Source organism: Pipra filicauda, unplaced genomic scaffold (assembly GCF_003945595.2).
Source record: "Pipra filicauda isolate LSUMZ 115617 unplaced genomic scaffold, ASM394559v2 scaffold60_size3304689_pilon, whole genome shotgun sequence".
NCBI classification, from domain to species: Eukaryota; Metazoa; Chordata; class Aves; order Passeriformes; family Pipridae; genus Pipra; species Pipra filicauda.
In genome coordinates this window covers 2,906,385-2,926,953 of record NW_024104765.1, presented here as the reverse complement: position 1 = coordinate 2,926,953, position 20,569 = coordinate 2,906,385, and the positions used below count along the sequence as shown (strand labels likewise).

At 37.4% G+C, this 20,569-nt stretch overlaps 1 protein-coding gene across 7 annotated transcripts in view; it reads left to right on the top strand.

The window, feature by feature from the left end:
- The window catches only part of EPHA7 (EPH receptor A7), a 166,350-nt gene that overhangs the window by 121,284 nt on the left and 24,497 nt on the right, over positions 1-20,569 (top strand). For 4 of the 7 annotated variants that reach the window (XM_027743577.2, XM_027743572.2, XM_027743573.2 and 1 more), the window contains exons 7-12: positions 2,852-3,020; positions 10,864-10,972; positions 11,669-11,724; positions 14,825-14,950; positions 19,087-19,272; positions 19,818-19,879. In XM_027743577.2, coding sequence (XP_027599378.1) covers positions 2,852-3,020; positions 10,864-10,972; positions 11,669-11,724; positions 14,825-14,950; positions 19,087-19,272; positions 19,818-19,879 — 708 coding nt within the window. Of the gene's footprint in view, positions 1-2,851; positions 3,021-4,112; positions 4,883-10,863; positions 10,973-11,668; positions 11,725-14,824; positions 14,951-19,086; positions 19,273-19,817; positions 19,880-20,569 lie in introns of those variants that run through there. The other 3 variants (XM_027743574.2, XM_027743576.2, XM_027743579.2) reach the window with 2 other exon arrangements.

Genomic DNA, 20,569 nt, shown 5'->3' with positions numbered 1-20,569 from the left:
TCAGAATAAAAAAATTCTGACAACCGTAAGGTGGATGAAAGCAGAGTGAAGGCAGGTCGTGCAGCTATATGTTTTTCACAGGACCCAGACTAAGTGTGTCTACTCCAGATTCCCTGGAAATTGACTGCATAACATAACATACTCCTAATTTTTATAAAACATTCTGTGAAAGACAAAGAACAAATTAAAATAAAAAAAATTAACAAAGGAGTTCCTTTGTGATCATTCATGAAGACATTTCATGTCTGCAAACAAGGTAATAGTACCTCCATGTCAAAAAGACCATGTCAGTTTACTAGGTAACATGGAATTAGGTAAATTCAGACCAGATTGGATCTAATCTCAAGTGTCATATTTGATTTTCAGTGCTGAATTACACAAATATACTTATCAAAAGATCTTTATATGATTTGGGAAAGCAATAAAATGTTTATTTGTTGATGCTAACTTCCAGTTTAAGTTGTTAAAAACTCTTATGATAAAATTTATCAGATCTCTACAGATAATTAAGCAAGTCTTTTAAAGAAATTTTACTAATTAAACAAGTATTTTAAAGGATTTTTACTAATTTTAGCAGGTAATTTTTGTTCTGACAGCATTTGTGTGTGCATACACACATAACTAAAGTCCACATATTTAAAAAGAGTTTACAAGGGCAGTACTGTCCTCTGCACAAAAAAAAAAATTGCAAACCAAAAACCTTGGAATTTTTTTAATATACAGAGCAGTTTCTAATCTGTTAAGATACAGTAAATAATTTAAATAGGTAGTGTAAAATGACAGAAAAATTATCAATATACTAGATTTTTCATACGCTAGCTTTTAGAATGTGGCTTTTAGAATATTATTTTCCCTGTATGTTCATGCTAGTTTAAATAACCAGCAAAATTTCATTGCCAGTTTACTGTATTTGCAAAGAAAAGAATTGATGTTAAAGTTCTTTTGTAATAGAAAGAAATCTCCTAGTATTATCCTTATTACAGTGAAATTAATAAGAGAATACAAAGCTTATTCTACAGTCACAGATAAACTGGGCTATATATCTTCAACTGAGACAGTTTTTGCACAAATACTTAAATGTTTGTTTTCCTTCCAAACTAGTGAAGTTCAGCTTTAAAAGTACTTCCTAATCTTGCTCAGAATGAGAGAGGCTGTTTAAGTTTTGTTCCACTAGTTTAAAAGAAAAAAAAAAGATCTGAACTTTCAGCTCCTTTTAGAGCTAAATTAAATCAAACATTTCTGTCCTTCTGAAATATTCTGATAACTGGTTTTTTCACCTCCCACTTCTGGCTAGGGCTGGAATGGAAACTGCCTGAAATCTCCAAAGTAAGCCTGTCCTGTGAGATTTCTAACGCGGGTTATTTTTATTTCTTTGTTATTTATTTTGAATGCAAGAACTGTTGGCAATTCAAATAAGCCTTATTTATGCATCAAAACCCAAACTCTGAAATTCCACTGTGGCTTACAGTCCCAAACCTGTTTATGGTTTCCTTACACTTGTTTCTTGTCTCTCAAGCATTCCTGTTCTTTCTCACATACCAACGTGCATTCCACCATGTTCCTCACTTACAGATGATTTAAATCCTCTTGGACAAGATATGAAAAAGTTGTTGCTAGCCAAGACGACGGGCTTGCTCAAATAACAGACTGGGCAGGAACTAGGAAAAACCATTACTGAATCTCAGAAAAGAAATCATATACTTTCTGTTAAACCTTGTATTTCAGCAAAAGCCTTTGCTGCTTTACTGACTGCAAAGGGGAAGGTTCTCCATAAATTTTAGCTGGTGAAGTACTATTGAAATGAGTACAAATTTATTCCTTCCCTCTGTATCTGTCTCATTAGCACTGCTGCATACGGCTCATGCTTCTCTGGTCATGTGGTGCATTCAGATGGTTGGTTAATTCATCTCTTCTGCCCTTCAAATCAGGGTTGCATCTGCCACCAAAAATCAACAGGGCTGCACATATCTATGCTGAAAGATAATCTATGTCAGTAAATGTGATGAATAAGTAGGGCTTTTTGAATACTGTAATGATCTGTGATACAGCTTTTGTACTATTTGAAAGTGAGTTATTACTCATAGGGTTTGTAATCTTACAGCTTTAAATTTGGGGAGTGTCATACTGAGCTTCTTTCCCTGGGTTCTTCTTTATAACATAGAGTCTAAAACTGAGAAAAGACTAAAAGCCAGAGGAAAAAAATCTGAAGTGAAAACTGAGTTAAGGACCTCAGAAATTGTACAAAATCCAGGCAATTATACATTGGCAATATTGTATTTGTTAAAGATGTTGGAAGAGTAAAATGCCAAAGTAATGATGTCAGTCGGAGTTTTGCCATTCATTTCACAATGTCTAGGACTTCATTCATGATAACTTTGAAGTACTCCAGAACTAAGAAAAAGCTGACAACAAAAACCAGGTTAATGCAGACTGAAGGCAGGTTGCACAGCTGCACGACACACAGGTTTGTCGTGTTCTTACGATGAGAGAGTGAATTTCCCTGTCCTTGAACTGTTTAGACCCCACGGATCCCCCTGGAAATCTGCGGTTATTTCTCATCAAAATTTCACAAAATGTAATCAGAGCCTAAAAAGGAATCATTTTTTGTCTGGATGTTCTATGGGCAACAACGTGAGCATCCCATTTGAATTTTATGTTACACTTAGAGCTCTTCATTGCATTGACAATGTTTTGTAATACTCCACAGAGTATGCTTTATTTTTTATGTTAGGGGAAAAGAGCATTCAGCAAATTGAAATAAACTACCCAGGCTGGCTGTCAGTTGCTGTTGTGCAACCATGATAAAATCTGATCTGTAAATGTCATTTAATCTTTGTCTTATTGTTTCCAGGATCAAAGGGAGAGGACCTATTCAACAGTGAAAACCAAATCCACTTCAGCTTCTATTAATAACCTAAAGCCAGGAACAGTGTATGTTTTCCAGATTCGTGCATTTACTGCTGCTGGTTATGGAAATTACAGCCCTAGACTGGATGTTGCCACACTGGAAGAAGCCACAGGTAAGCAATTAGGTTTACAGGGAATTAACCATTTCTGTAGAGGTAGTAAGTAAAGCAAGAAAAGAGTTATAAGCATTATAATTACAATTAGAAGGAATGAAATTCTACAAGAAAGTGGATTTTTGTAACTGTGTTTTGAAGGATGAGCTTCAATAATTTGTTTTACCATAGAACTGAAAATTAGTCTTATAATTAGCTGGGGGAGATTTGTAACATATCAGGTTCATCTCCTCTGCTGTCCTTCTAATACAAAGACTTCCTTTTTTTAAAATTCAAATACATATTTCTTTCTCCCCACAAAAGAAGTGAGTACTGATGAGCTGAGTAACTCAACTAGATTCTTCTGTCACTGGGGAGAAGGAAGGAGGAGATTTCAACCCACAGAGGCTTCTCTGGGTCATTTTTTTCATTTGATTTCCTGAAAAAATCTTGACAGTTTTGTTTAAGCTGTAAATCCATCTTTAGTGTATTTTGAATTCATTGGCAATGACTTGTGCCCTTATTTACCTAAAAATCATACTGATACCTTTTTTATTCACCAGTGTAGATATGTGCTTGCATGTTTAGAGAAAATATTCCACATTTTGCATCTTCAGAAAGAAACTCTTCCATCAGTGAGACCTGGCAGCTGTGAGCCCATTCTCGGGAACTGTCTGTGTTCCTGGCAGCTCCACCACTCTGTTGCAGACCCAAATTTGGTTACCCTGTTTTGGAACATTTGCTTCAGGTTGACCTGCCTGACAGCAGGTCAGCCAGAATTGGAGCTGGGAATCCGTAGCCTACAAGTTCACAGGGTATGGATGCCATACCCTCTCTGCACTCTGTGCAGCATATCTAAGGTGCAGACACACATTATTGCATCTTATTAATTGCAGCCAGGTGTTGCCTGAACAACTTGTGGGCATTCTTAAAACACAGTGGTTAGGCCTTGATTCCACCTTAGTTTTACGCAGAATATAAAAACTATAAATAATGAATAATACCGCATATCTAATAGACATAATTGAAATAGTAATTATCATAATAGCAGCAATAAGCTGTTATTACTAATATTATTAGCTCTGTGTCTAATAGCATACTTTCCATCTGTAGAGTTCTGCTTTTGGAAGAGTCAGTAGCAGAATCCCCATTTTGCAGAATGGGAACCTAAGGTACAGCCAGAAGTAATTTCTTATTTTGAGTAGTTTTCTGGAAATTAGAAGTCTGTCATAATCAGTCATAAGTTTCTGCTAATTAGCTAATTTATTGTCCATAGTGGTTTAAAATTAGTTCTTAAAAATGTTTCCCCAACATTTCCTTAAGTATCTGCATATTTTTTATATACTGAATGTAAGCATTCTGGTAGCTGCTAAGATTAGCAATGATAATTTCAGAGGAAAACAGTCTTGACTGGAGTTTGGTCAACATATGGAAGACTAGGAAATCCTATAATAAATGCATCACTGACCAAGCTCCTGTACCCTTTTTCTCACTCAAGTGATGAAAAAATGCATATAAACCAGAAAGATGCTTTGCCAGCATGCACAGCAGGTTTTTTTCTTGTCACAAGCCAGCTTTGTGTTTGAGATGCCATGTAAAAATGTCCTGTCTTTTCATTAAAGAAAATTTTAAAAGTGGCATATTTTCCATTAACTTGAGAGGATGCTATAAAATATAATTCCTATCAAGGAGAAGCTTCCACAATTTCCCATATACAATTTTCAGAAAAAATTGTTGGTAAAAAGATAGTAAATCTCATTAAATTCTTCTAAAATAGTTTACCACAAAAATATTTGTTTCTCATATTTATTTATAGTTTTACGAGAACTTGCGGTCTAATCAAATTAGTCTTTTGTTAGCATTTTAAATAAAGATCTTTATTGGATCATTTTTAAGAAATATGCCTCAAGTGAAGTACTGTACTGTTGAACACTAAACCAGTATTATGCTACAGTTTAGAGGCATTGTCTTCTCATTATTCCAGTGGATTTCTGAATGCAGCTTTTAAAAATCTCATAAGTGTTTCAAGAGGAAAATACACACATATATTATGTAAGAATATATATAATGACCATCACAGTCGTGTAGTCATGTTGCCTGAGTGGATTTCTCCTGGTACATAACTGGTTGGCACTTTTGGTTGGTGCTGTTAATTAAGTAGATTTTTGTATCATGCTCCATTTTCTGAATTGTGGTAGAAAATGCATAGCCACTTTTCACTGTTCAAAGAACTACATCCATTATAATAATATTACTGATATGTAAAATATACATATTTTATGCCTATATTGGAACATATCATATACGTGGTGTATTGCATAAATATTTATGTAAAAATTTCATAATTATGAAGTAAACATGTTTTATAAAGGCAAAATATTTTTATTATATACTTTGTTTGTCACAGTTCAAGTCAATGACTCTAGTAATTGTATTTTTTTGTTGTCTGGGTGTTAGAGACAAAAGTCCCTCATGAAAAACACACAAATGCATAGAATATCACTGAAGTGGCAATTTTATCTCTTGGTTCACTAAAATATTTAAAAGTCAAGCTAAATGGCTTGTGGCCAGTGGACCTAAAGATGATCCTGAGCTTTTTGTAATTTAAGCAGATTTTTTCACTTGCAGAATCACAGAATCAATTAGGTTGGAAAAGACCTCTGAGAGCTTTGGGTCCAACCTTTGACTTTGTTATGGCTCTCACTGTTAAAGTAAAAGCACTCCACAAAACCTGACATGACAGTCTTTGCTTTTTCCTTTTGCCATGAATCAGTTTAAATCAAACAAGATTAAAGCAGTATGCATATGTAGCTTTTATTTCTAATGTCTGAAATAACAATACTACGCATTTTTATGGAAGGCATAAAGCAAAATATTTAAGAAAGAAATATTTGGTGTACATGGCTCCAATTATAACTGCAGCTTTTGTGATGGACTTCACCAGAAATTCTTTTTCACAAATTGTACTTTCAGGTTGCTTGCATGCTAAAAGGTTGCTGGAGCAGCAGCACAGCATTTTCAGCTAATATCCATTTCAAATTGTCCAGGGTGTTTAGATACCCATTCCCCATCCCTACAACCATGTATTTAAAAGGTGGGTTTCAGTCCTTTAAATTAAGCATTGTGAGTTGGATGTGCACATATCATAGCACCAGAGCAGATATCAGCCCATGTAGCAGCTCCCTGTCTCACTCCGTGTCTGAGCACAGTTTAAGCAGAGGTAAGGACAGACTTCTCTGTCTGTCCTGCTGCTGATTTCCTGTCATCACCATTTGGGCAGCACCAGTGACAGGGCAACCATGCCATGCACTCCCTGAAAGGGTCTTCTGCATCACAAAATCATTCCTCTAAGAACACTCTGGCATCTTTATTTCTACCAAACCACAGGGATCATTCCAGAAGCTGGGTTCTGATTTACCCTTACACTAACAGAGTTCATCACACAGAAGAGAGAATCAGCAGAGTACCTGAACAGAGTCAAATGTCTTAGAATGATGTCACTGAATTCATACCAGACCATGCCCACAGTCAAGCCCCATTTTTTTAAAGATGTAAAATTGCATCATATAATACATTGCATCCCACCTATCTTACCAGTTGGCCAGTGTGCCATGTCCCAAACATTTTCCAGAGCCCAAAAAGCATCCTCTGCTTGCTTCCAGAATGTGCCAGTACCCAAAATCTGTGAGGCAGTTACACAGAGCAACCCACTCACATATGTCGGCCTCTATGCTCTCATCTTGGCTGCTGGATTAGGTGACAGGTTGGGCTGGGGATTTTTCCAAACATTTTTGATGGATGAAGCTTCACACCCTCACCACTGTGACAGGATGCTGCATCTTCTTCACTTTCAAGTGAGGTTTGCACTGAAGTTCAAAGAGAGAAGGGAACAGTTTAAGGAAATGCTGTATTTTACAGAAATTTGACATTCTTTGGGATTGTCTATTTTGATGACCTGATTATGTTATAGGAACTGAGTATTACTTACGCACCTACTCTCATGCACAAGACAGTCACCACTGATTTCTTAGAAGTTCCATGAGTGGGATGCAACCAAGCCTGCAGAAGCGTCCTACTGACCTGGGTATCTCAGAAAGTTATAGATACTCAAAGATAAGCATTCATTCTTTTCAGGTAAAGAGTAATATTAATAATGCGATCTTTCTCAACTGCATTAGGTAGAATATAGAAACAATACAGAGTTTCTTTAGGAAATAAAATTGAAGGGGATGTGTGTATGAGTGTGTGTGTGTGTGTGTGTGTATGTGTGTAATTTTCTTCTAGTGCAGATTAATCTAAATCTGTGTAGTATAACAAGGGGTTTGTTATTGTGTGTGTAGGGAGAACAGTCGGTACAAGTCAGTGTCACTGCCAAAATAAATCATGTTGATTGGCTCACTTCTTCCAAGAAAAAAATGGTTTGTTTCTATGGGAACTTCTGAAGTCTGCAACAGGAACCCAATTCTGTGAAATTCATAAAATCCTCTTGTAGACATTATAGTTCAGTTACCACTGCCAGCAGTAATTCCATCATACCATCTACAATTTCGTTTACCAGCTATTAGTTTAGTTTCCTTTTTTTTTTTTCTTCTCTTTCACCTGTCTGCTGCATTTTGATCATGGGGTGATTTACATGGCACCAGGCCTGCTGGAGACAGATGGGGATCACCTGTATAAAAGAGGGAAAAGGATTCTAGTCTGTGAGTTGGACAGGCTGATTGACAGGGCTTTAAACTAGGTTTGAAGGGGGAAAGGGATAAGACCAACCTTTCTAGAGATGAGCCTAAGGGCAGCATGCCAGTGTTGGAGATGAAATCAATAGCCCAGTTGCAGTGCATCTGCACCAATGCACGCAGCATGGATAACAAACGGGAGGAGCTGGAAGCCATCATGCATCAGGAAAGCTATGACGTAGTCACCATCACAGAAACTTGGGATGACTTGCATGACTGGAGTGTTGCAATGGATGGCTATAAGCTCTGCAGAAGGGACAGGAGAGGAAGGGGAGGTGGTGAGGTAGCTCTGTACACTAGGGAGTGTTTCAACTGTATAGAGCTCAATGATAGTGATGATTAGGTTGGGTGCTTATGGGTAAGAATCAAGGAGAAGGCTAACAAGGCAGACACCGTGGTGGGAGTTTGTTATAGACCACCCAACTGGGATAAGAGGCAGATGAACTATTCTATAAGTTGCTGGATAATGTTTCACAATCTCTAGGCCTTGTTCTTTTGCAAGACTTTAACTTGCCAGATGTCTGCTGGAAACTGAACACAGCAGAGAGGAGGTTGTCTAGGAAGTTCCTGGAGTGTGTGGAAGATAACTTCCTGACACAGATGGTAAGGAAGCCTACCAGGGGCGATGGCCTGCTAGACCTACTCTTTATGAACAGAGAAGGGCTGGTGGAAGATGTGGTCGGCAGCCATCTTGGGCATATAAACCATAAAATAATTGAGTTTTCAATTCTCGATGAAGTAAGGAAAGGGGTCAACAAAACTTCTACCTTGGATATCCAGAGGGCAGACTTTAGCCTGTTCAGAACACTGGTTCAGAGAGTCTTTTGGGAAACAACCCCTAAATACAAAGAGGTCCAGGAAGGCTGGCCATATTTGGAAAGGAAAACTTAAAGGCAAAGGAGCAAGCTGTCCCTATGTGCTGAAAAATGATCCAGCAGGGAAGAAAACCAGCCTGGCTGAATAGGGAGCTTTCACTGGAACTCAGGAAAAAGAAGAGTTTATGACCTTTGGAAGAAGGGGCAGGCAACTCAGGAAGAGTTACAAGGATGTCATCAGGTCACGTAGAAAGAAAACTAGAAAGACGAAGACTCAGCTAGAACTGAATCCGGCCCCTACTGTGAAAGGTAATTAAAAGTGTTTTTATCAATACATTAACAACAAAAAGAGGGCCAAGGAAAATCTGCATCCTTTTTTGGATGTGGAGGAAAACACTGTAACCAAGGATGAGGAAAAGGCTGAGGAACTTAATGCCTTTTTTCACTCAGTCTTCAGTAGTAAGACTGGTTTTCTTCAGGGCAACTAGCCCCCTTAGCTGGTAGACAGAGACAAGAAGCAGAATAGACACCCTGCAACCCAGGAGGATATATTAGTGACATGCTGTGCCACTTAGACATTCACAAGCCTACAGGGCTGGATTGGATACAGACAAGGATACTAAGGGAGCTGGCGGAAGAGCTTGCCAATCCACTCTCCATCCTTTACCAGCAGTCCTGGCTCACCAGGGAAGTCCCAGACAAATGGAGGTTGGCCAGTGTGACGTCTATCTACAAGAAGTGTTCAAAGGAGGATCTGGGCAACTATAGGCCTATCAGCCTGACATCAGCACCAGGGAAGGTAATGGATCAGATCATCTTGAGAGCCATCACACAGCATGTCCAGGGTGACAAAGCAATCAGGCACAGACAGCATGGGCTTACAAAAGGCAGGTTCTGCTTGACCTGCGCAATCTCTTTTTATGACCAGGTGACCTGCTTAGTGTAGGAGGGAAAGGCTGTGGATATAGTCTACCTGGCCTTCAGTAAAGCCTTTGACACTGTCTCCCACAGCATTCTCCAGGAGAAACTGACAGCCCATGGCTTGGACAGGTGCATTCTTCACTGGGTTAAAAACTAACTGGATGGCCAGGCCCAGAGAGTGGTGGTGAATGGTGCCACATCCAGCTGGCAGAAGGTCACTAGTGGGATTCTCCAAAGCTTAGTGTTAGGGCCAGTACTGTTTAATATCTTAATCAGTGATTTGGACAAGGGGATCAAGTGCACCCTCAGTAAGTTCTCAGATGAAAATAAGTTGGATGGGAGCATTGGTCTGCTGGAGGGTAGGAAAGCTCTGCAGAGGGATCTGAATCCGTGGGCTGAGGCCAACTTGATCTTGGAGGTCTTCTCCAACCTTAATAATTCTATGACTTTATGACTGGTGCCTGATGTTTTCTCCTCTGTCCATCTCCTAGTCTAGATCCTCACTTACAAATCAACAGAGCTCCACAGATTTTAGTAGCACTGTGCTCATTTAATACAGCTGAGTATATGGCCACCCTTAGTAGATGTCAGGCAAGCAGTGTATTTAACAAACCTCAAGGTTTCTCGGACTAAGTATTTACATACGCAGTTTACATTAACGTGGCATGCATAAATTCACATAATAGAATTGGCATATATTAATAAAAAGAGCCATAATGTGTGGCTATTTTAGCATATAAATTCTCTGAAGCACGGAGAAGTCCATTTTGTATATGTGGAAGCACCTTTTTGTTGCTAACAGAAACAAATGATAAGTAATAATAGCTATTTACAATGATTATTAGCAGTAAGAGATTGAAATATGCTAACTAGGTAGTCTGTGTTAAGAACGTTTCAGCTCAAACATTTTTCTTAGAGTTAAGACACTATTTTCTTGGAAACCATGAAAGTCATATCAAGGAGCTTTAGAGGGAAAGCTTGAAGCAGAGTTCTTCAGGGATTACTCCTCTACTGTACCTCCTTACAGGAATATCCAGGTCTTACCTCTTAGGAGGGAGTCAACAACTGAGCAAAACAGAAGGCGGCACAACAGTAGGAGGGAATGGAAGTGACTGGTGCTAGCGGTGCTGGCTTTCAGCTAATGGCTGTACTGCTTTGGCCAAGGAAATTCCAGCTTGGCTCCTTTTTATTCAGTGTAGACAATCATTTACTCATACAGCATTGGGTTAAATTTCCAATGAAGGCCCTTCTTTAGACTAGTATTATCAATATAATAGTTTCAGATAAAAGCAGGCTACAACAGTAGACAATCTACAATTCATGATGATTGACTTAAATTTTTGCAGTCCCTTTGTAGTGATTAATTTTTAACTAATCTCTGTGCTCTGTTTGTAGCCACAGCTGTTTCCAGTGAACAGAATCCTGTTATTATCATAGCTGTGGTTGCTGTGGCAGGAACCATCATTCTGGTCTTCATGGTGTTTGGTTTCATCATCGGACGAAGGTATTGCATCTTTCATGGGCATTAGCACATCTGACCCCACTCTTGTGAACTCTTCAGACATAGTCCGTTCTGGGATAGTAACTTGCAAAACTAAAACAGAAATAATTTTTAGTAAGGACAGTTTTCATTTAAATTCCTTTACCAGTTATATGGTTTGTCCTATTACCTTGGCAAGACACTTAAATCAAGATGTTCTTTTTGTCCTATGTAAATGTGCTGTAAAAGGAACCCCTAGCAGGTTCTTTAACTGTACTCCTCAAAATCCCTCTTCCTGTTCGGTTTTCTCACGTGGAGAAATCTGACACTTTATCTGATCAGCCTTTAAATGACTTTACATTCAAGAAAAAGAGACACATCAGTAAGTTTAAGAATACCCTCATGTAAAACAGTCTTGTACTTTTAAGTTCTTTAATCCTCTGTTTTATCTGTTGAAGCTTTTCACCAGAACTAGAATTTTTTTCTTTAGGACCTGTCCTGACTGGTATTTGATACAAAAGCCTTTTTATTGCACCTGTTCATGATTTATTTCAAACTCTGCTGTCAATAGAATTATAGGTGAAAGTTTCAAAGGGCCTACAGCACTTAGGTGCTCAGTGCCTGAAAATCCCAGCCCGCAGAACTGATTTTGTCAGGACTTTAGACATGAGAAGTAAATAATTATTTACCAGTAAAACTAGTGGTTTACTTTCTTTTCAGGCATTGTGGCTACAGCAAAGCAGATCAAGAAGGGGATGAAGAACTTTACTTTCATTGTAAGTGTTTTGCTTTTTTTCCCCCCTTTTAAAAATTCCCAACTGCGGTAGTGTAGACAATACTATAGTGTAGACAATACTAAAACAAGACTCCATGAAAGACAGTGCCATGGGAAATTCAAAAATGCTGTGTAAATAATAAGCAGGAAGTTAAACACTGTAAAAATGTGACCTACAGAAAAGGAATGCAGATTAAAGACAACATTGCTCACACAGATGGTTTTATTTCTATACATGTCTATGATATACTGTTGTTTTCATTCTGCATTTTTGTTTTCTTCTTGTTGCTTTGAATATATGTTTCACATTGTCCTAATGATCCCTCTGAGGTGCAGTATTCATGAGACCTTTGCCTAAGATATCTTTACCTCAGGCAAACCAGATTAAGAAAGTGAGTAACTGCATCACCCTAAAAATGAAGCTGTTCTGCTCAAAAGCTTTTTTTTGCTGCTGTGAATACTGTACCATCAATATTTACAAAACATAATGTCCTTAAAAATTGAATATTTCATATGAAAAGAAAGAGCATCCACTTTGTTACTGTTTGGGTTCTAGAATCACTTGCCTAGCACCTAAAGCCTCCTTTATTAAAATTGCATCTACCATCTGAACTTATACAAGAATGGTGGGAAAATTCAATAAAACACATCTTTCTTGGGTTAATGACAATTGAAAATGTAAGGGAAATGTAAAGGAAGGATTATGCAAGAATACTTTCATTTTTATCCAAATACTGTTTAAAAAATTTCTTATTTTAGCCCTTTCTCATTTCTACTGCTTTCACTTTTAAAATCCCCATTATGTCCTTGAAGGAAAAGATCAGCTATGTATTCTTGTATTTCATTATATAAACAAAAGGAACATGCTAGCTAAATAATTTCTTTCCTTATCTCCGTTATTGGTGACATTTGGTTTTGTTTCAGTGAAAATATAAATTAATTAATATGAAACCTGCTACATAATAATTGATAGTTGATCCAGAAATATATATATAGACTTTATAGACGTTCATTTGCCTCATTATCCTTTCAAGAAATCTGGTTATCCAGCAAATCAGTCAGAAGATTAAGCATACACAATCTTTTTTTAAATCACGGCACAAAATACAAGTAACTTTTTGCCAAGGTAGTTTTTCATCGTCTGTTGGTTGTAGACATAGTATTTAATTTCATTTGGTAGCCATGTAGAGAATAAGATGGAACCCACTGCTGTGGCCACCAGCCTGGTCACAGAGCTGTGAACACCAGTTTGGTGGCGTTTTGCTCCATAACATCTAGACAACATTCTTCTGTACTGGGGCACCAGACTTCCGAAAACATAACTTAGAACAATCACTTGCTTATAACAAAAACTTATAAGAGAAACATTTTTTAAAGCAGATTTTAAAGCACTGCATCATAGATTTCTTTTCAGTTCCCTTCATCTCTCTGTGACCTCAAGTGCTACACTTGAAGATACAACTACAGTGGAGGAGTTTAGTCAGGCAATTCAGATTTATATTTGGGTTCCTCCTCCGATTTTCATCTAGCATTGTCTGCAAGTGCAGGCCAGCATTATTTCACATTGCTATGCCAGGATAGCCTTGGCCTGTCAAAATGTTGTATGACAGCTTGAATAAAAAAACATTAGAGGCCCACTTGAGATTTGCAAGGTTACTTCCAATCCAGGCCCCTTATCACAAACACAGGAGGATGGTTCCTTCTCCGTCCATCTAATCTAAGCATTATTAGAGCTGGTCGACCTATAGCTTTGTTCTCATTTTCTCCAATGTCTTTTAGTTTTAAGAAATAAATATTTATAATTTTTAAAAATTGCAGTATTGTCAATACAACTGGAAAAACATCTATTTAACCACATAATATGACAGATAGTAACATCTGGGCAACATTTCAAACAATTTCTCTGGTTGTAAATTCATTAGATTACTCAACCAATTTCTCTAGGTTTTTTCCTTTTATGAGGGTTTGTGTTTGTGTCATTAATACCATCTGAAAAACAAATACACACGATTGTTAAGCTATTTTTCAATATATTTTCAAATTTAAAATATTTTATGTTAAATTAAAAGAATACAAAGCAACTGTAAATTATTTATGTTTTGTTCTGACTTTTGTTCCTGTTCTTGTATATCAGCATATCAATTAGCAGAGAAACATTTTTGCATTTTGATATTGAATTTTAATTCACTGGTTTAATTAAAGTCAAGAGTATAATCTTTGTGAGCAAATTTATTTCGTAAAAATTTTTTGATTAGTAGATTTTCAGGGTTGCTCTACTATCACCAGGAGTTTCTACTTTGACCAAAAGAGCAGAAAATAATTTACTTGAATCATTAGCAAACTAAGGGCAAAAACTGCACGCTGGCCAGAGCACTATGCTGCCTGAGTTGCACTAAATGTTATACTAAAAATGAATGAGCAAATTACAAGTTACCGCCTATTTTTCACTTTGGTGCTTGAGAAGGGAAATATTGGTGCCACAGAGCCCCACTTTCCTTCCTATGCCTTTACAAGTTGACTGCAACGAGTTGACTACAACATGTTCATATTGTACTGCAAGAAATATACCTAAGGATATAATTTTTAAATGCTGTGAATACTTTGACTATTGCCACAGTCTGCAAAAAATATTATATTCAGTAGTTTAAGCAAATTGAAGAAGGTGAAGAAATGTTTCAAATCTCACTAGAAGACAGAAATAACATGAAGAAATGCTGTTTATGCATCCTAGGACAAAAGGATAAGCTGTCCTTACACAGAAAAGAAACTTTCGCCTCCTCTGTTGGTCTTATACCCCTTCCCTGCTTTGTTTTTACTCCCACTCAACCCTTACATTTTATTCCATTAAGCGCTATTTAATGTTTATTACTTAGTTCAAGGTGGAGATGTTAGTCATTTTTAGCGATGGGATTGTGTACTTGTGTCAGCATGCTTGCAGATGATGCCTAAAACTAAGGTTGCTTCTCAGAGCGGCTCTGACTCAGGCAGCGTGGAAACAGGTTCACTCTTCCAAGGAGCACTCTGCATAATGAAATTCCTGGGCTGACTGCACAATAAGTGCTTTTGCTTCATCACAGTCATGCTTTCTTACATCATTACAGTTAAATTTCCAGGCACCAAAACCTACATTGACCCTGAAACCTACGAGGACCCAAATAGAGCTGTCCATCAATTCGCCAAGGAGCTAGATGCCTCTTGTATTAAAATTGAGCGTGTGATTGGCGCAGGTAAGGCTGCCGTGGCTTCCTGATTCAACTGTTCCATTTAGCCGGGATCGAAACTCATACATCATAATGACAGGCAAATAATTATACCTCAAGTATAGAAGAACTTTTTGCATTTGCTAGAGTGGTTAAGAGCAATGAAGCTGCACTCACTTCTAAAATGTAAAAACAAACAGGGGAAAAACCTAACAAAAGAAACAAATAAATGATTAAATTAAAAGTCTTGCTTGACATTGAAAGCTTGTGGGTTTTTAATCCTGTATCTGCTGTTAAAAATGGAACTGGGGGGAGTGGGCCAGTTTTGCTGCCTATTATTTACTGTCAGAGTAAAGATGTTAGGCATTTGTGCAAATTCTGCTCACTTGTCTTTTGCAAGAGGGGTTTTTGACCTCTGAAGCTTCATTCATGTGAGTAAGGAAAACTGGCTGCAGCACAAAATCTTAAACAGAGACTAGGAAGGTCTTGTTTCTGTATAACAAAATCTTCCCTAAGGCTGTTTTTTTCTTCTACCATTTTTCTTTTTGATATTTTATGAGTACAAAAAGTTATTGTTTAACTTCTTATGACTGATTGTAATTGCTTCAGCACTACATTGCTTTTCTTCCTCTTGAGCTGTCTACCACCTACTTAAGCCATGATGTTCATGCTCTAAAAAGGCAGTTTCATTTGTTTGCATTAATAAGATATGTGACATTTTTATTGCACTACTCCATGTAGTGAAATTAAGTTTCCATGGGTAAGAAAAATATCAAATACTTTGGATTCCTGGTGGAAAAGTTCATTTGCTTTCCTGTTGTTTTATACAAGTATTAGTAGAATACTTTCTAAATCACCCTGTAGCTTGGTGCTCTAAATTACATACTGTGATATTATTTAAAAACAGAACAAGAAATATGTCTAAAATAAGCTGGTTTACCTGTAAGAAAATCTTTAGACTTAAAATTCACGCCTTTTCAAAGTAACCCCACTCATGTTGAATCATGTCTCAATCAAGGAGTAGTAGCATTGAAATTAACCACACTGCTGAGCAAATTATTCCTTCAGATGAGTAAGAGCATAAGAATTTAGCCCTTGCTAACTAGGAATTTTTGTGATGCTAGAATGGCAGCATCTCCTCTAAAAAATACACAATATACAAGATGAGCATAGACAAATTGCAAAGCTTTATTTTTTGCTCTGAGTTAGAAAGCTACCAGCACAGCAACAGCTCAGAGCACAAAGATATATTCGGTTGGATTTTGCCAGTGCCTTCTGAGCAAAATGCTGAAAACGCTGCAGAGTATACAGTTTAAAATGTATTTTCACTGTTATGACAAATTCCAGAATGTTAATTTTGTTGACTGCAGATGAATTTAGTCTTGATTTTAATGAGTATAACTGATAGCAAAATTAACTAACGTGTGTCAGTAGTCATTCTGAAGAAAGTTAACTAGAAGTGCAGTGGTGAAAGCATATTTTGTGTGGCATTTAGCTATGGCTTTAACCTGTTGATGTAAATAGCAAATAGGAGTGAAATGAAATTCAGTCCAGGAACAACAGAACGTTAAAGAGCCAAAGCAGCAGCTGAAACTCATACATCAAAGAAGAATATGGAATTTCTGCTAGTGACAGCACCAGAAAAGCCACTTAGCAATCTCAGTGTTCATCAGCAATGCTGGCCACATGAGCTATTGAGTAGTGCCATGTCTCTCAGACAAACAGGGTGCAAGTATGCTTGTGCTCAATTTGCATGAGGGATATGTGCTTTCCTTGCCAACATTTTCATTACCATCCCGCTGTGGCCACCTGTCAGATACAGAATATGGTGTCCACTATGTTAAGTTGTTCATACCACACATCCTTTGTTTTAGCCTCTGCCTTGTTGACATGCTGAGCTAGTGGCTGTACGGCTGTGCAGTATTCCCACTCTTCTTGTCATATTTTCCGGTTCATTTTTGGGCATCATTTCAGCTGAATATGCTATTTTCTTGGGAATAAAAGTAGTTCATTGGCTAGCATCCTGGCCTGAAACGCATAACGTACAAGTTCAACTTTCTGGTTTGCCGGAGTGTGCATGATCTGCTTTTGGAAATCAATCAAAATCAAATCACAGAGAACTGGAAAGGAGTTAAGCCCTAGTGTCTTCTGTGCCAAGTGTCCTAATTACCTGGCTCTGAAATATCACAGACACACACTTATACTCATGTCTTGTTTTCGATGTGGAACAAAAAAAAAAATTGCGAAGTACTGCTAGAGAAAATTGTTATCCTTTAGTAAGTTCTCGAGGCTAGGGGCTACGAGTGATGAATTCATTAATAGTCATCCTTGTTGCTAATGGCGTGCAGGAGGGAGGTTAAGGCACCAAGCTAAGGACATGAGCATCTAGTTGTTGTATATGAAACAGCTATGCCTGCTGATATTCGTAGCTATGACATGGCTATTTAGACCTTGACTTCGGTGCCCAAGGGCAGTTGAGGATAATGTGCAGACAGGAACACTTGTCTGGCCAATTAGCTTAGGTACAGCACAGTATTAACAGAGCTATATGGAGTTGATTTCAGCTAACCTTGATTCAGCAAGCGTGGTGCAGGAGGGAGAGGAATTTGATTCTGTATGCAGTCACCTCCTATAAGATTCATAAAACAAGCCGTACTGAGTGGAGATTTGTCCAAACAAGTCAGTTGGAAATATTAAGTCGTGGTCTAAGTTCTACCCTTCTGGCTGGAGAACTCTGAAACTGATATCCAGTTACTGCTTTTTTCTTTCCCCAACCTCTTCTCTTGGGGCTGTCAGGAGAACCGTAATGTTTGAATGCTGACAGTGTTCTAAACAAGATTTCTCAGAACCCATCCATTAGGACACTTCAGGCATTCAGACCCATTTCCAAGCATACCTCTCTCCACTGCCAGCCAGACATCTTGACAGCGTGTACGTGCACTTAAATTCTGATCCACAAAGTTTCTCAAGACATCAGTCTATGTCCCAAGAAGATTCTCTAATCAAAATCTCTGTGTCTTACCTCGTTCAGTCATTTTTTTTCAGCAGTCCTAAAACATGTCTTAGATGTAGGTGTGTCTGCATACTTGTGCGTACATAACAGCTTAATGTTAAGGCACTACACAGGTATGCAAGAGATAAGTTTCTGACTTGATTTGATTTGGAGGAGGGCCTTGGAACTATATCTCCCATACTCCAGATGAATTTACAAAGTACCAGATTGTTAAATATTTTTGCAATGAGTCTTTCTTTTTAAAAGAGAGATGTTCCAGTTTATTCAGTATATGTTACTACCCTTTTCTTCTATATTTACAAAGAGATTTTTCTTCCTGGCTGCAGTATTGGATAACTCACTTTTTCTCTCTTCTTACATAGCTGTGAGGCTAGGGACAATCCTTAAATCTTTTATAATCTCATTAATATTGAGGTAGAGGTATTGCCATTCAGCTCTATACATCACATGCTTCCATCCTCTTTCCTGTCTGATGGAGTCCAGTTACATGTCTCCCAAATTTGGTTGTTGCTGCTTTTTTTTTTTTTTTTGTATTCTTGCAGGCTGTTTCGTCTTTTGTATCACATGCTTCTTCAAGTTCCAGTTGTCTGTTAGTTTAGAACCTTTTACGAACTTGCAGCATTTGCTTGTGTTTGTTTAATGTAACAAAATTGTTATGTCACACCTTTCATTTCTTAATCTGTAAAGTAAATTATCTTGCTTGAAGGTAATAATGTAGTGCTTCATTTAACACCATAATGATGCTAGATTAAAAGCAGATCTGCAAGAGCTGACTTTTGAAAGAAAAAAAGCCACTGGATCTAAAGATAGCAAGGAAACTATGTAGAGCAGAATGACATTTTCACTTAGAAATGGTATTACTATTTCTATAATGGTGTTTTCTTATGAAAGCCACTTCATTTTTATTTCCTGGTTTTGAAAAAAATGCAACAAATTGCTAACAAGTCTTTTAAAATATTCACATAAGGGTTCTGTTGATTGGTTTAACATAAGGTGTTTGTTCCATAAGGGTCAGCAATTCAAGGTAATCATTTCAAATATAAGCATTCACATGCAAGATTTAAACACACACTTAGGTGGCTAGTTGAATCAAGGCCTAAGGAAAATATTGATAGTCGGAGCAATTCAGCACTGATCTACTTCATTTTAGGAGAGTTTGGTGAAGTGTGCAGTGGGCGTCTAAAGCTTCCTGGCAAGAGAGATGTTGCAGTAGCCATAAAAACTCTGAAAGTTGGCTACACTGAAAAGCAAAGGAGAGATTTCCTGTGTGAAGCAAGCATCATGGGACAGTTTGACCATCCCAACGTTGTTCACTTAGAAGGGGTCGTTACCAGAGGTAAGCAGCAGCTCGATCTGTCAGTCAAATAACAACACCATGGCAGAAATTACTCTAGCTTATTCATGGTCAAAGATTCAAATTATAAACAGACTGCACACTCCTAATGGATTTTCTCCTGATGCGTAACTAACTAAAACAATACTTACTTTATGCTACAACCTGAGGAAAAAAATTTAGATGTACGCATGATTAAAAGATGAAGTACTTTGAAACATATTATTTTTCTAGTTTCATTTAGCCTCAAAGACCATGCAGAGAGATAAGGTTTCTTATGTCCTTTCAAATTATCTGAAGTGTCATTATTCCAGAGTCCTGTTCACACAGAAGAAGGTAGGAGGGCACACTGACTTTTTGATTTGTATGGTTCGATTTTGTGAATCATTACCACATTCCATTGAGATATTTAAGAAATTAGAGCTCAGTAACAGAGCTGGAGGGCTCAGAAATGTTCATTGTCTCAGTGATTCAATCCTTCAAAGGAATAACTTGTGTTTTATCAAAAAAGGCACTCCATTTGTTTTACAGTTTCTCTTTTCTTTCAGGGAAACCAGTCATGATTGTAATAGAATACATGGAGAATGGGGCCTTAGATGCATTTCTTAGGGTGAGTACCAAAATGACAACTTATATAAACATATCTAGAGTGACATATATTACATAGTGACACTTCTAAAAAATGTGGTTTGTATATGTGATATATACATGTTTACACTCATAATATTAATACAATTAAAATGCTTTTCAGGGTGAAATGGAGCTTGACAAATGCTAGCAGTTCTCTGTGTTAAAACAGATCAAAAATGAGAGGATCAGATAAGATCATATGGAGACATTCTAGGAATTTATGTGATTTAATGTGCCATAAACACAGTGGGTTTTATTATTGCTGCCAGTTGAAATTAAAACCACTGATACATGAAGCCCAATCTTCTGCCTTTTGGGTGCAGAATTTTATTGTGTCAGCATGGCGGAAATCAAAATAAAAGAATCCCTAAATGAACTGTGGTTCTGTTTAAGAGACAAACAAAGGAAGAAGAAATGCAAGTTCCCAACAATTTATCATTTTTTAAGCGTGTTCTGAACTTGCCAGTTCTGACTCCTTACCAGATATGCAAGACTGTGTGAGATGATGTATAAACACTCTATAAAGAACAGAAATATTGTTTGATAAACTCCAGACTATCAATAAAAATTATCAGTAGCTAAGGTTCCAAAAAGGAGATAGTTCTTATTTTCTTGATACAAATAATGATACTGAGAGATGAAGAGCATAGAAGTAAACTATAAGAGCTTC